General features: G+C 51.9%; 1 protein-coding gene across 6 annotated transcripts in view; it reads right to left on the minus strand.

Moving 5' to 3' along the window:
* Nucleotides 1-14,538, minus strand: part of SUN2 (Sad1 and UNC84 domain containing 2) — a 28,047-nt gene extending 13,509 nt beyond the window's left edge. The window contains exons 1-12 of one of the 6 annotated variants that reach the window (XM_038402383.2): nucleotides 14,278-14,538; nucleotides 12,342-12,501; nucleotides 11,033-11,223; nucleotides 10,268-10,402; nucleotides 9,774-9,869; nucleotides 8,689-8,782; nucleotides 8,234-8,304; nucleotides 6,212-6,348; nucleotides 5,385-5,594; nucleotides 4,870-4,947; nucleotides 3,669-3,712; nucleotides 25-190 (exon numbers count right to left, since the gene is read on the minus strand). In XM_038402383.2, coding sequence (XP_038258311.1) covers nucleotides 25-190; nucleotides 3,669-3,712; nucleotides 4,870-4,947; nucleotides 5,385-5,594; nucleotides 6,212-6,348; nucleotides 8,234-8,304; nucleotides 8,689-8,782; nucleotides 9,774-9,869; nucleotides 10,268-10,402; nucleotides 11,033-11,223; nucleotides 12,342-12,466 — 1,347 coding nt within the window. In that variant the 5' untranslated portion in view covers nucleotides 12,467-12,501; nucleotides 14,278-14,538. Of the gene's footprint in view, nucleotides 1-24; nucleotides 191-3,668; nucleotides 3,713-4,869; nucleotides 4,948-5,384; nucleotides 5,595-6,211; nucleotides 6,349-8,233; nucleotides 8,305-8,688; nucleotides 8,783-9,773; nucleotides 9,870-10,267; nucleotides 10,403-11,032; nucleotides 11,224-12,341; nucleotides 12,502-13,594; nucleotides 13,733-13,794; nucleotides 14,045-14,277 lie in introns of those variants that run through there. The other 5 variants (XM_043501740.1, XM_038402398.2, XM_043501732.1 and 2 more) reach the window with 5 other exon arrangements.
* Between the last annotated feature and the right edge of the window lie 1,051 nt (nucleotides 14,539-15,589).

The following is a 15,589-nucleotide window of genomic DNA, read 5'->3' on the forward strand; positions in this document are numbered from 1 at the left end:
GGGATTTCCGTTAAGGGGACTCACGTCCTCCTGCACTCCCTTGATTTGTTCCGGGAATGACTCCATTTGCTTCATCACTGCCTGCTGGTCAGACACCAGGAGTGAGAGCTCCTTCCTCAGACCTGCCAGCTGCGCCTCCAGCCTGCCCATCTCCTGCCGGAAGCTCCCCTGCAGGCCCTCTTGTGTCGAGCTACAGAGGAAAAAAAAAAAAATATGGGGGTGGGAGGGAAATAAAGCAAATGAACAGAACACAGCCTAGTTGCAATGGAGGCAGCGAGCTACCCCATGGCGCCTCCAGCCATGGTCCCAGAGGACGACGTTGAAGAGCGGGTGTTGAAGAGCGGGTAGTGATCAATGGCTCCATGTCTAGTTGGCAGCCGGTGTCAAGTGGAGTGCCCCAGGGGTCGGTCCTGGGGCCCGTTTTGTTCAATATCTTCATAAATGATCTGGAGGATGGTGTGGATTGCACTCTCAGCAAATTTGCGGATGATACTAAACTGGGAGGAGTGGTAGATACGCTGGAGGGGAGGGATAGGATACAGAAGGACCTAGACAAATTGGAGGATTGGGCCAAAAGAAATCTAATGAGGTTCAATAAGGATAAGTGCAGGGTCCTGCACTTAGGATGGAAGAATCCAATGCACCGCTACAGACTAGGGACCGAATGGCTCGGCAGCAGTTCTGCGGAAAAGGACCTAGGGGTGACAGTGGACGAGAAGCTGGATATGAGTCAGCAGTGTGCCCTTGTTGCCAAGAAGGCCAATGGCATTTTGGGATGTATAAGTAGGGGCATAGCGAGCAGATCGAGGGACGTGATCGTTCCCCTCTATTCGACACTGGTGAGGCCTCATCTGGAGTACTGTGTCCAGTTTTGGGCCCCACACTACAGGAAGGATGTGGATAAATTGGAAAGAGTACAACGAAGGGCAACAAAAATGATTAGGGGTCTAGAGCACATGACTTATGAGGAGAGGCTGAGGGAGCTGGGATTGTTTAGTCTGCAGAAGAGAAGAATGAGGGGGGATTTGATAGCTGCTTTCAACTACCTGAAAGGGGGTTTCAAAGAGGATGGCTCTAGACTGTTCTCAATGGTAGCAGATGACAGAACGAGGAGTAATGGTCTCAAGTTGCAATGGGGGAGGTTTAGATTGGATATTAGGAAAAACTTTTTCACTAAGAGGGTGGTGAAACACTGGAATGCGTTACCTAGGGAGGTGGTAGAATCTCCTTCCTTAGAGGTTTTTAAGGTCAGGCTTGACAAAGCCCTGGCTGGGATGATTTAACTGGGACTTGGTCCTGCTTTGAGCAGGGGGTTGGACTAGATGACCTTCTGGGGTCCCTTCCAACCCTGATATTCTATGATTCTACTGATGAACCCAGCCAGAAAGTTACAGCCATAAATACCAGAGGGTATATTCCTGCTGGATTTACACCCCACCCCAGGGCTCAAAGTAATCTGTTGGTGAGAGAGACTTGGTAGGTCACATCATCTCTTTCACCCAACATCCCCTCTCTCATGTTGTCACCCCTCCCACAAACCAACGGAAGATCGTCTCCATCCAAGTTACATTCTCCAGGGCTCTCACCAACTGGATTTAAACATCCACAGCTCATCTGCTGGTTCCCATGGGGGGTTACTCCAAGGCCAAATAGCTCTTGCTCCCAAGAGACTGTTTCGACCTCCAGCCACAATTCCCTTTGCTCAGTTCCATTCCCTAGCTCTGAGACACATGTCCCTTTGAACAATCCCCCACCCCTTCCTCCCCGGTGCAAGCACCGTTCCAGGGCTTGTGGATTATGATGTTTCCTTTACTCTAGTGATATGTCCTTGGCTCGTCTCATCTGCCCTCAGCCAATCCAGCCCTCCAGCTCCCTTCGTTATTTCTGGAGGAGTTTAGAGAAGAGCAGCAGTGTATTGAGGTCTCCCTGGGGTTGCTGTGCCAGACCTGAGCACAGTGTTCTAGGTGCCATCTTGGCAGTCACAGAGAGAGGGACTGCAGGCTACCTGCTGCAGGACGCACCGCTTCTGCACATGGCAGCCAAAGAGCACACTGGCTTTCTCTGCCACCATCTCAAAACTGCAAGAGCACATCCACCAGGCTGCCGAGTCTTGCTGCCACCTCGCTTTCGGCATCACTGCTTTCCAGGTTTCACTCTCTCCCGCCCACTAGCTGTGTGCTGGGTCCTTTCCCCTCCACATATTGTCTGGCTTGTCTCCAAGTCAAATCTCATTTTGGTTCCTGCCCATGTTTGTTGATATTTTCCAGGCTGCATCAGAATCTGAAACCCTTCCCAGTTTGGCATCATAGATTGATAGATACTAAGGTCAGAAGGGACCATTCTGATCATCTAGTCCGACCTCCTGCACAGCGCAGGCCACAGAATCTCACCCACCCACTCCTACGAAAAACCTCACTTATGTCTGAGCTATTGAAGTCCTTAAATCATGGTTTAAAGACTTCAAGGAGCAGAGAAGCCTCCATCAAGTCAACCATGCCCCATGCTACAGAGGAAGACGAAAAACCTCCAGGGCCTCTCCAATCTGCCCTGGAGGAAAATTCCTTCCCGACCCCAAATATGGCGATCAGCTAAACCCTGAGGATATGGGCAAGATTCACCAGCCAGATACTACAGAAAATTCTTTCCTGGGTAACTCAGATCCCATCCATCTAATATCCCATCTCTGGGGATTAGGCCTATTTACCCTGAATATTTAAAGATCAATTACTTACCAAAATCCCATTATCCCATCATACCATCTCCTCCATAAACTTATCAAGTAGAATCTTAAAACCAGATAGATCTTTTGCCCCCACTGCTTCCCTTGGAAGGCTATTCCAAAACTTCACTCCTCTGATGGTTAAAAACCTTCGTCTGATTTCAAGTCTAAACTTCCTGGTGGCCAGTTTAAACCCATTTGTTCTTGTGTCCACATTGGTGCTGAGCTGAAATAATTCCTCTCCCTCTCCGGTATTTATCCCTCTGGTATATTTATAGAGAGCAATCATATCTCCCCTCAACCTTCTTTTAGTTAGGTTAAACAAGCCAAGCTCCTTAAGTCTCCTTTCATAAGACAAGTTTTCCATTCCTCGGATCATCCCAGTAGCCCTTCTCTGTATCTGCTCCAGTTTGAATTCACCCTTTTTAAACATGGGAGACCAGAACTGCACACAGTATTCTAGGTGAGGTCTCACCAGTGCCTTGTATAATGGTACTAAAACCTCCTTATCCCGACTGGAAATGCCTCTCCTGATGCATCCCAAAACCGCATTAGCTTTTTTCACAGCCATATCACATTGGCAGCTCATAGTCATCCTATGATGAACCAATACTCCAAGGTCCTTCTCCTCTTCTGTTACTTCTAATTGATGCGGCCCCAACTTATAACTAAAATTCTTGTTATTAATCCCTAAATGCATAACCTTACACTTCTCACTATTAAATTTCATCCTATTTTTATTACTCCAGTTTACAAGGTCATCCAGATCCTCCTGTATAATATGATGTGCCATGAGCCCCGGGTTCCAGACCAGGCTTAAGAGCGATCCCTGCAGGATTCCAACAGATGCCTCCTGCTACCTGCTCCTTTAGAAATCTCATCACCCCAAGCAAGTTGAGAACATGTTATGGCTACACTTGAATAGTTCCCGAGAGACGGGCAGGATTACCTTTGCCATTCCGAATTCAGCTGGAGCATCCGGGCCTCCACCTCCTGTGGAGTATAAAGGAAACAAACATGACAGGATGAGATCCGCCACAAGGGTGTCTAACAACATTGCGTAGGAACACAGGAATTGCCAGAGTGGACTAAACCCCAGGTCAGTACCAGGTTTACAGTGATGCCAATTGTGCTGTGCTCACACTCAGAAGGCCCCCCACCCCCGTGAGCCACCCTGAGGCCCTGGCCCCACTCACTTCTCTCCACCCCCTCTGTCTGCAAGGCTGGGGCCTCGGGTTGGAGCATGGGCAGAGCAGGTGGCCAGGCCATAGTCCAAACACTGGGCCCACAAAAGATTAATCTGGCTCTGCCCCATGTCCATCTAGCCCAGTATCCTGTCTGTGACCGAGGCCAGCACCAGACACTTCAGAGGAAGGTGTAAGAATCCCATAGTAGGTATGCGTGGGATAATCTGCCCCCCTCATTAGGTCTCATCCTGGTCTCTAATACTCAGAGACCGGCTGAAACCTTGAAACATGAGGTTAGTATCCCCTACAATATTTTTGTTCCTAATTATGCTAACTCCAGATGTTCTTGTTATGAATATGCAAGTGTCCAATCTCTTTCTGAGTCTTGTTAAGTTCTTGGCTTCAACAACTTCCTGTGGCGGTGCGTTCCATGGTCTAGTTAGACACTGTGAAAAAGTATTTCCTTTTATGTTTTGAATTTGCCACCTTTTAGGAAGGGCGTTGTTGCGTGCATCTCTGCAGGAACAGTTAATGTTTGACCGTACCTAGAACATGCAAGCTCTTCAGAGCCAACGCCTCATCACTTGTGAAAAGTGGTATGAGATCCTGACTCACGTAAGCAGTCAGGGCCTGGGTGTTAGGTTTCCATCAGCAGCACAGGACACCTGCTAATTCAAGGGAAGAGCAAATCCTGCTGCGTCACCAGCAGCGCTTCCTGCAGCACCTGGGTTCTCCTTGGTGATCTCCTTATTCGAGAATTGATCCAGTCCAACTGCATTTAGCTTACAGGAACCAATGAGCTTGCAGTCCAACAGCTGCAGGCACTGAAGTGAAAGGCACCTCCTTCCCTAAGCATGGCTGGTCCCTATAGTGACACCTCTTGTTGGACAGGAGCAAAGTCCCTGGACTGTACCATCCCCAGTTTTTGATACTTGCATGCTTTAAAGAGGGAGGTTAGTTTACCTGAGATGCCTGAGTAATCTTCTCCAGGCGCCCATTTAAATCCTTCTGCAGCTGGCCTTGGATGGTATCTAGCTCGCTCTGCAGGGAGATAGGTGAGAGGGAGAGAGATCAGCACATACATCCTCTCCCCCCAAACCTGCTGCCCACCCACCTTCATGGCACACCTGCCATGCTCCAGCTGCCCCAACCCTATCCCACTACACAACACCCACCCCAGATCATACTCCCTGTACCCACCACCCTCCCCGCATACACCCAACCCCATCCCAACTCACCCCACACTTATGCCACCCTCATCCACCAACTTTGACACCAATCCTACCATTTAACCACCAGCAACTCTTCCCTCCACCCACCCACATTGACCCCCAGACCCACATCAGCCTTATGCTCCCCCTCTCCTACCCCCACAGCAACAGGCTCGGGGGACGGGAAGGAAAAAGGTGTCTGTGACTTTAAGGACAAGTAGGTGGAGCAGGCCAGGTTTCCCCAGGAAAAGCCCCCACTTCCCCTACCTGAACGAGCAGGGCCAAGTCCTCCCTCAGCGCGGCCTCTCGACGGCTCACCAGCCCCTCCAGGAGTGTCAGGGTGGCCTCGTGTGTCAGGCCTCCCCCAGCCGCCACCCCTCTCTGGAGCTCCAGCTTTTCCAGCCGGGATGCCTCAGCCTCTAGGGTCTGGAAGCGTTTCTCCAGACTTTGAAACCGAGACAGGATTTGCTGCTCTGCCTTTTACCCCCAGGGTGGCAAAAGGAAAGAAAAAAAAAAACCACACACAGTGGCAAATGTAGGACTGGCAGCTTTACCCAGCTGTCCCGACAGCTCTGTACCAAACCGTGACCCACCAGCTCAACCGTGACCCGCCAGCGCAGGCTGTAGAGGGAGTGGATATAGACAAGCATGTCCTCCCTTCTCCTCTAGGGGGCAGTGGCGTGTGCACAAATTCAGGCAGGGCTGGACCGCTGAGGTATATGAAGGGCAGTCCCCCCACTCAAAGGAACTTGTATAAGTGAGCACGTTTGTCACACCCCAGCAGGGGGCAGTGGTGCGCATGCAGGCACACACATCCATCTCGCGCCCTCTGCTCAGCTAGCAGAGGGGGCTGTATGCACACAGGTTGGAAATGATCCAAGCCCAGATGCTAAAGATATCTCCCTTGTTCCCGCATCTTTCATTTTCAGGGTACGAAAAGGGAGCTGCTCTCAGATTAGAGACCGAGTCCCTCAGCCACATTCAGTCTGCCTAACCCTGCTGCTGGAGATTTTAAGGGATAAGTGCGTTAGCAGGAGGGATGAGAAGAAATGCTGGAGCTCCCCTCCCACACCCCAGATCCATCTGGCACTCACCCGAAAGAATGCAGACGAATCCCCAGCTCTAAGCATCTCCTCTTTCCCAGCAACAGGGGGAGAAAGCTTTGCTGCTTCCCAAGAAAACATGGCAGGGTAGAGCATCGGGAATCCAATGGGGTAGAAATACCAAGCAACTGGCAACACAAAAAGGGGACTGGTTGGTTAAGGGGGGGGGGGGGAAGGTGTGTACAATAGACCACAAATGGAGATGCATCAGAAATGCCCAGGCAGACTTCGGAAACTGTTTGCTCACAGATGTGAACAGAAAGCAAAACAGGCTTTGTGACTTCACCATAGTGACCGGAAGATGGGTTCCTCTCATTCAGGTACACATTTTTGATGCACATCACAGCAATGACCACCACCACCACACAAGGCAGCAGAGAACCCTCTTGCAGTGTTGTATATGCTAAAGCTAGGACAAAGCAATAGAATTCGGCTCCTGACCCAGAGGCTATAGGGCAGTGGTCCCCAAACTATGGGGTGTCCTGGAGGTACGGGCAGGGCCCAAGCCAGCCCCCACAGGATGCAGGAAGGGAGTGCCACCCAGCCATGCTCTCACCTCAGCTCTGCTCAGGTCCCAGCTCGATTCCTGGCCCTGGCTCCCAGAGGGGCACAGGCAAAGTCCATTACAGGTAAGGGGGGGGGAGGTGACATAAAAAGCTTGGGGACTGCTGATATAGGGTGTAGCCCACAGAGATTGTTTGCTTATGTTATACAGAAATGTGCTGAAACATAAGTAGGCTTAAAAATCTACCTCCTAAAAATAGGCTTGACAATAGCCAAGCAAGGCCTGGTAAAATCCGAGTGAAGTAAAATGAGACAAATTAGAGATAAGTTAGGCCGCCAGTGGTTTTCAACCTTTTTTCATTTGCTGACCCCTACAAAATTTGTAATGGAGGTGCAGACCCCTTTGGAAATCTTAGGCATAGTGTGTGGACCCTCAGGGGTCTGCCGACCCTGGGTTGAAAAGTATCGAGTTAGGACATAGCCCCTGCCCCCCCATCATGTTGCAAATAGGTTTTGGTCCTAACTGTTTTTCAAAAGAATTTTAGATAAAATGTTATTGTTTTGGAAAATGTTATCTAGATGGATAGAGTCATTGATATGGCATTTACGCAGATATTAATTAAAGGCAAGTCTAATATTAAATAGCCAGTGAGGGAGTAGAAGGTATTTTCATTATGGTGGTGGAAATATAGATAGGGTAAAAGGCAGGATTAATGCTAATTAATTATGGAGTGTTGTTATAAGTGATTACAACAAGGACAGCATGCTATTTTTAGATTGATGCGCCCATCTACCATCCAGGTACGGAGAAAGGATTACACCCATTCTTCTCACCCAGGACTGATCACCACAGGATGCATCTTTTCATCTTAGAACATGAGCATAAATGCAGAGCATGCCTGTTTTCTTTAACTAACTATTTGATATTAAATAAAAAGTCTTTAATTTTATCACTTGTGTCATTCACAGTCCTCCACAAACTTAAATTACCTGAACCACCTTGGAGGCTCCAACCTTAAAGAATTCAGTTTGGTTTTATTCCGGATCATTAAACTACAAATTGGGAACACAAAGTCAAGGCTACAAGGGGAGGCTGGATGGGAGGGTTTGGTTTCACTCATTCTGGAGATAAGGGTCAGCTGTAGCGTGTGGAACCGGAGTTGGATTCCCTCACAGTCCAGGGGATTGGGACTCAGGGGGTGGGTTCAGAATATCAGACAGTGGTTACTAAGCACAGCGCTAATTCTGGATTTACATGGGCCAAGGCCAAACTCACAACATTCTGTCCCCGTATGAAAGCATTCCCCACCCGCTGGAACCTGCCTTAGGGAGCTTGCCTTTGGGTACAGACATATGTAGAGCACAGAGAGAAGCAGGCTCTCCTGTGACCTCACAGGAGCATCGCATTGCCGCAGAGAGCTCAGGATGTCTTCTTGAGCTTAAAGCCACGCTGTCCAGGGCATAAGAGAGGGGGCAGGGAGAACAGCTTGAGAGCCTGGGATGACTCACCATAAGCAATGGAAGCCAGGAGCAGCAGTAGCAGGAGGAGCAGAAAGAGTTTCTTCAGAGCCGAATAGCGCCTGGAGAGTAGAGGGGACGAGAAACAGACATTAGTGCAGCTACCCAGAACCTCTCGCCCAGGGAGTTTCTGCATCCACTTGGACAGTACTAGGCAGTGGAGAAGGGGAAGTTCTGGAAGCAGGTTACACCCTGAATCTCAACTCACACAGCCCAGCTTGGATCCATGGTCAGTTTTGGCCACAAGAAAAACAAAAAAAAAAACCTGGCCCTTTCCCTCACATATTTACTGGGGTCCTTCACATATATATCTCATTGGGTTCCTCCCCTGTGGGCACATTGTATTCCTCCCCCACACCTTCCACCTGTCCATTGCCCTGTCCGGATCCAGGTCCAGACCCACACCAACCTACTTCCCCAGGTCTCTGGTTCCAATCTGCACTGACCTTGTTAAGACAAAGACATCCAGCAGAGAGGCTGCAGTGGTGAGGCGGTACCATGTGGTTCCAATCCACCAGTACAACAATCCGAAGATCCGGCCTGCAAAGACCCACACATGGCATCAGAACATTCAGATGCCCCTTTCGTATCTTCCTCGCACTTGTGCCAGCATGCCTGCTTCCTTTCTCTGGAGTTCTTGCCCTCTCCCTGCTCTTTAGAAAGGCTACTCACCTTTTGTTATTATTATGGCCACCATAGCACCTAGGAGCCCAAGGTCATGCACCAGGACCCCCATTGTGCTAGGTTCTGCACAAACAGAAGTGCCGTGCCCATCCCTCCTTAAAAGCACTTCTTCCCTGAGGCATTAATTCCCTGAAGAAAGAAATCCATTATATTGAATGAGATCTGTTCTGCTAGGAGTTCTGACCATCTCAGCTTACCTATTGCATTATCTATCCTAGCAGCACCATCTAATTTAGACTGTACAGCACCTAGTGTGTTGGGCAATGATTCTTTGGAGCAGGGACCATCTGTTAGTGGTGTTTGTACCGTGCCTAGCACAATGGGCCCTGATTTCTGACTTGGTCCTCTAGGTACAACCACAATACAAATAAATAGCATGAATGGGCCCCCTGAGCTGTACCACAATAGAAATAAATGTCATTATAATGTCCTTTGAGGTACATAAAGGCTTTTTCTTCTCAGGTTTTCAAAGACGAAGCACACTAATGGTGCTAAACAAATGATAAGTACGAATAATCCATCTCAAAGACACACACACACACACACACACACACAGAGCAGACTTGCCCTCAGTACTCCGGCTATCCCAGCCCTGGGACAATACCCTCATTCTTGCCCTAGTACCGGGTCCCCTCTTTCCTAACTTTCACAGTACTTTAGTGGACATGGTTTTTACTTCCATTTTTTGTTTGTTTTTGGTTTTGTTTTGTTTTTTTTTTTAAAACCAGCACATGAGAAAATACCTTTCTGACCCATGACTACTGCACGTGTGCGCATTGAGGGTGGTGGGCGTCAGTGTGCATGGGAGAATGTTGCCTACAGAGAACACTGATAGCTCCACACTTACCTGGTGAAGTGACCACCAGCCAGAGAAAAGAGCCTGCTCGTGAGATGGTATTCCTGAACCCAGAACCAGCACTGCTCTGGTCCAAGGAAGAGCGACCTGGTGCGAAGGAAGGAAGGAAGAGGCTGTAAGTCACAAAAGCGAGGTCTCATGTCTTCACTCACTCACTTTGGAATGGGGGGGGTGTGATTTCCAGCATCCGGGAGAGGGCGGAGGTGGATGCCTTAGTTAGTGAATGTCAACTATTCTTCCCCCAGCTGCAGAGCCAGGCCTGAGGCGTGGGGGGAGGGGGGAAACCCTCACTCCAACCTCTCGGCAGTCACAGAGGCAGGTATGAGGTGATCCCGAAATGATGATCGCCAGCCCTGGTTGTGAGGTTACACTCTCCCCATGCAATGGAGCCAAGACCTAAGAGGGTGTCTATTGGGAGGCCTCTTCCCCAGGCAACCTTGCTACCCATGCTGCTGCCACCTTCAGGGTGTCAGAGCCATCCCTACCTGCATAGTCATCCTCAGAGGAGTAGCCAGATGAAGAGGCATAGGTGTCATAAGTCTTGCTCTCTGCCAGCCCATTGATTTTACTGGACTCCGTACCTCCTGTGCCTCGTCTTCTCCTCGCGGAGAGCTCCCCACCTGTCCAGGAAACAGAGTCCCCTTGAGAAACTAGCCAACAGCCTCCATGCTCCTCCTCCCCAGGCACACATTGGGGCCGGTGGAGGGGACAGAATTCTGTAGGATAGCGGGCTTGCTGCTAGTGACTCAGGGTGTGCCCAATTACCCTCACAGCACTAGGGAGGCCTACCCCTATGCACTTATCAGGATCTTCAGCAATCCCAATACCTCCCACCCTGATAATTCCCCTGATCTTGGTGCCCCATCAGTACCAGCTGAGAAGGGCAACAGTCTTTCCCTGTGGGGCTGCATTCCTTCAATCAGGGCTGCTCCATTGTGTGTGTGAGTGTGTGAGAGAGAGAGAGAGAGATCACTGACTCAAGTCATTGGCAGCCCACGCAGCCCAGGGGAGTGGAGCTGAGAAGATTCAATTCCCCTCTCGAGTGTCCCCTGCTCCCAACAAAGGGGGCACATTCTAAGGCAGGCCTGGGATCCCATTGGTGAGGCAATTTGGAGATGAAGCCCAGGACTCAGTTCATATGTTCTTCTTTCACATCAAAGAGGAAGGGAGCAGGGTCGCTGCAGGGAGAGGGGCAGGGGTCCCATGGGTGGTACATGATACAGCTGGCACCGAGGGGAGACAGCACTCACCCCAGTAGGAGTTGCTGTCCTGTGGGTCATCAAAGACAGTGCTGCCCCCACCAGCAAGTCCCCTGCTACTGCCCAGGTAGGACTCACTGATCACAGATTCGCTGTAGTAGGAGGTCTGGGTGGCAGAGGCAGGTCCCAGGTGCGGGGCTGGAGAGAGGCGCTTCATGCTGCTCGGTTTCCTCCGTAGGGTCCTGCCCGAAGCAAGGAAATGAGAGAGTTCATACACTGCATCCGATGAAGTGAGCTGTAGCTCACGAAAGCTTATGCTCAAATAAATTTGTTAGTCTCTAAGGTGCCACAAGTCCTCCTTTTCTTTCATACGCTGCGTGCAAGTGTGCAGGTTGACAAGGGGGAAGTGGGGAGGGGCGAGCTAGAGCCAGTCTTGCTTCTGGTCAGGTTTACATTGCCTGCGGCCCTGCCTGCCCTCCTCTCACTCACACTGCTGCTGAAGTCATTGGAGTGAAACCAACCTGAGCGGGGAGAGAACCAGAGCAGGCAGCACATTTTAAACAGTGTAAACTGCTGTCATCTGTCCTTGCAAAATAAGAGCCCATCTGGGAGCAGTCCCCTGCCATCTCCCTTCACACACACACACCTCTGGCCTATCACAGGCATGGTCCTGCCACCCTCAAGAGAACACCCTGCCCTCTGCTTCCTGTCTGCTTCCTCTGTAGCTGCTGTGGTTTTCCTGAAAGGTGTCTGATCAGGAGAGGTTGCTGGGTTGGGGAAGATGGTTTGATAACAACCCCTAACCTCTACTGGGGGCCTCCCAGGACAGGCTTGACGACTTGGCTCTTTGTGTTACCGTGCACAGCTGGCCCCCACATCCCAGTTTTGATCACTGCAGCCCCCCTCAGTGATACAAGAGCGAGGGCAATGGCCAGGAAATACCAAAGTATGCATGACAAGCAAGAGTGCTGTGCTCCTGCTGGGGAGGAATAAGGTGGAAGATGATTGTGCGGCACACAGGGGGTTACCCAGAGAGAGTTCGGCAAGGAAATCCAGCTGGTAAAGTCATGAAAGTAGCAGTAGCTTTTCTCTTATGCTCCTTTCACCACCAGTGGGTGAACTACCCTGTCCCCCTAAGGATAAGCGCAGAGCGCTCAGGGACAGACCTTCACCTCTCACAGAACGGGGTAAGGAGCTCTGGACAGACTCTCAGTGACCTCTCACCTGGGATTCAGGAGAGGAAATTCACACTATGGCAAACTGACTCCTCACCTCTTTCAAGTTGGGTTATGGACAAACCTCGCAACACCACTGCAGGTGGGGGTGAGGTATACAGGACCCCCACCCTGTACCCACTTACCTGTTAGGACTGTCCCTAAAGGGGGGCTCCTGGCCACCCAGTAGCAAACTGCCACCACTGCTACTGCCATCATCATCACCCTGGTAATAGCGGGTGGCCCCGAGGCGCTGGCTGCGTCTGGACATGACAGAGGAGACTCAATCACCCCTCAAAAAGGTATCTGGGAGAGGAACAGAAAGAGATGGGGGAGCGTGAGAATTCAGAGGTACTGCCTGGTGCTGGAAATGGGCTGAACAGGGGGTAGGCCCATGAATGTGCACTCAGTTGTGGGGGAAAGGAAGGGATGTCCTGCAGTGGGGCAGACAGGGGAAAGGGCCGTGGAAATGCTCTGAATGCACAGATGCAATCCTCACTCACCCAACCTCACTCCCTGAGATGTCACTGGAATTTGGGGTCTCAGGGGTTGCACCACCTGAGAGTCATGGGGATGGGCAAAGCCTGAAAGGCAGCAGCTCAGAACAGACTGGGTTGGCAGTCTCCTATCCTGGAGGTGGGGTGGGGCGAGTGTTGCAGCAGGGTTATGTTATTGCATCGGCCGCTCACCCCTGCAGATATGGTTTCAAATCCTGCCTCGTGCCAAAAGTGAGAAGAATTCAGTGGATCTCAGCCAGACTCCTCTCACCAACACCCAACAGCTCAGCATGACTGAGCAATCTCTGCTCAGCTAAGGCCAAGCTAACTTAGCAAAGGACGCCACGGGTCAGGACCGAGATGCCCTGCCAGCGGTAGGGGGTCAGGTGGGTATCAGCACTAGTCCAATAACTGGCCTGACGCAGCACCTGCACCCTTCCCCATGACCTCCATTTTCAGTGCCCCAGGCTGCCCCAACAACAAGTTAGCTCAGCTTTTCCACAAGCCAGCAGGCAGACACTAGCCTATTTCTTCCAGCATGTCACAAGGCAAACAGCTTGGCTCTGACGGGGACTAGAGGTCTTGTGGACAGAAAAAGAACACATATCCTGCAGAAAGAAACCACTTGACCGAAGCTTCGTCCATGTTAGTGCCTGCCTGGCACCTGTTTCTATAAAGCAGCCTACCCGCAGCACACCAGCCAAAACGTGAAACAGCCGCAGAGGCAGATACTTGGCCCAAATCCACCACTTATAGGGTTGTAAATTCCCCCTCCCTTTCTTCCCCGCTCTAAGAGCCCACCCACATGGGTACAAACTCCTCACATTAACTCCTGTCTTGCTGGACAGAGACTGCACCAAAAACTGGGTTCAACTGAACAAAGTAACAACTTTCAATCCCACCTTGTGAGCGGGCACAATTCCAGAGAGGCTTCCATATCTGGCTCCTTCCCACCCACGCCCTGGCAACTCCCGCTCTGTGGTCGCATCCTGCCCAGACTCTTTCCACACCTTGCTGGAGCTCAGACATTGCGGTGCGTGCCTCCTCCCTTCTAGATGCCTTGGGGGAAAGGGAGGGGCGGGGGGGGGGGGGATCTATGTACATCTCACCAGCCGTGGCACAAGGCATCCTTCAAATGCAGCTAGGGAGCCACCTTCGGCCCTGGTCTGCCGCCACGGAGATCAACAGTTACCCAGCCGCGTGGGATAAACCTGGCCCCCAGTCAAAGCAAACACTTTGCGGAAAGGGCCCCTCTTAACTCCTGCTTCCTGGGTGCCCTCACGCCCCACGGGCGGGCCAGGCCTGCGGGGCCATGACCAGCTAGGGGGACCGGGAGGCGGAGTCTACCCCGGCTCAGTCCCCGGCGGGGAGGCAGCGGCAGCCTCCCTCGGGCCGGCGGGGAAGGCAGAGGGGGCAGAGCGAGTCTCGGGGGGAGGGAGCCTGTCACTTGCAAGCTGTTTCCACTGCGTCTCCCCGCCGGCCGCGGCGCGTTCCCCGGCCGGCCCCCCAGGCGCGGCGCGGCGCGGCGCGGCGGGCCCCCGAGCCCGGCCGGGGGGGGGGGGGGGGACGCGGGGCGCACTGTCACCTGGCTGCGGCGCGCTCCAGGCCGCTGGGTGGCTCGGAAGGGAGGCTCCGCTCCCCGCCCCGCTGCACTCGCCCGCCGCTGTCGGCGCCTTTTGTGTCTCAGGCGGGGCGGCGCTGAGCCCCGCGGGCAGCGCCCCGGCTCGGCCCCTCGCGCAGAGCGGCTGGCTCCGGGCGCGGCGCGCGGCACGGCCTGGGGCGGGCGCCTGACACTGCCACACGCTGCCGCCGCCGCCGCCGGGCCGGGGCTGCCACTCACCCGCCGCCGGCCGCCCCCATTGGGCGGTTCGAACACAAAGGCCCCGGCTGGGCCCCGCCTTCCCGCCGCTTGGCTCCGTCATTGGCCCAGGCGGCGGCCATTAGCTCGTGAGCGCGCCGGCGGCGGCAGGGTGCCCGGCGCTGTACAAACAGGAGAGCCCCTGCACCAAGGAGCGGGCACTCTGGGCGATCGCTAATCAGCCCCGAGACCCAGGAAGACAGTGACGCCCTAGCTTTAATCCACATTCCCGTTACTATTTACCAAAGTATCTGCTGTGCAGTAACAATGGACCATCTCCCCCCCCCCATGCCCAGCCTAGTAGTGGCTTCTTGGCTTTCCTGTACAATCCGGATTGGAACACAGGGGAATGTAACCCCGGCTCTCCCTCTTATTACGAATAATTACAAAGCCAAAGCAGCAACACATTCCTCCCCCAAAGTAACAATACTCATCTGTGTTGCCAGCTCTTGAGATTTCATTAGGAGTCTTGTGCTATTACATGTGTTTTCTTAAAGCCCTAGCTCCTGGAATCCTGTGATGATGATGTGAGACACTCAGCTTTTTTTTTTTTTTTTTTTTTTTAAGTACGTCTCTGGTCCTTGTAAGAGCTTATAAGCTTGCAAATGTGAACGCTCAAAAGCAAGCAAGCAAATACTTAGATTGCAAGTTCTTTGGGGGCAAGGACAATGCTTTTGTTCTGTTTGTACAGCGCTTTGCACATTGGGGTCCAGGTTTAAGTCTAAGTGCAGCAGTCAATCTGTCTAAGGTACTTATATGGCTCCATTGCCATGGTATCTGAGGTCTCACAGTCATTTTAATTGCTGTATCGTCACAATAACTCTGCAAGGTAGGGAAGTACTATTATCCTCCTTGTTCAGATGGGAAACAGGCACATAGAGGCTAAGTGACATGCCCATGGTCACATGGGAAGTCTGTGGCAAAGACTGGAGGTGTTATAGCAATGCAAATAATGAAATAAAAAGGCCTCACAATTTATTATTTTTAAACCCTATGATTTGTAAGTTATCTAATGATTTTTGGGGCCTGACTCATGATT

The sequence above is a fragment of the Dermochelys coriacea genome, chromosome 1 (assembly GCF_009764565.3).
Source record: "Dermochelys coriacea isolate rDerCor1 chromosome 1, rDerCor1.pri.v4, whole genome shotgun sequence".
NCBI lineage: Eukaryota > Metazoa > Chordata > Testudines > Dermochelyidae > Dermochelys > Dermochelys coriacea.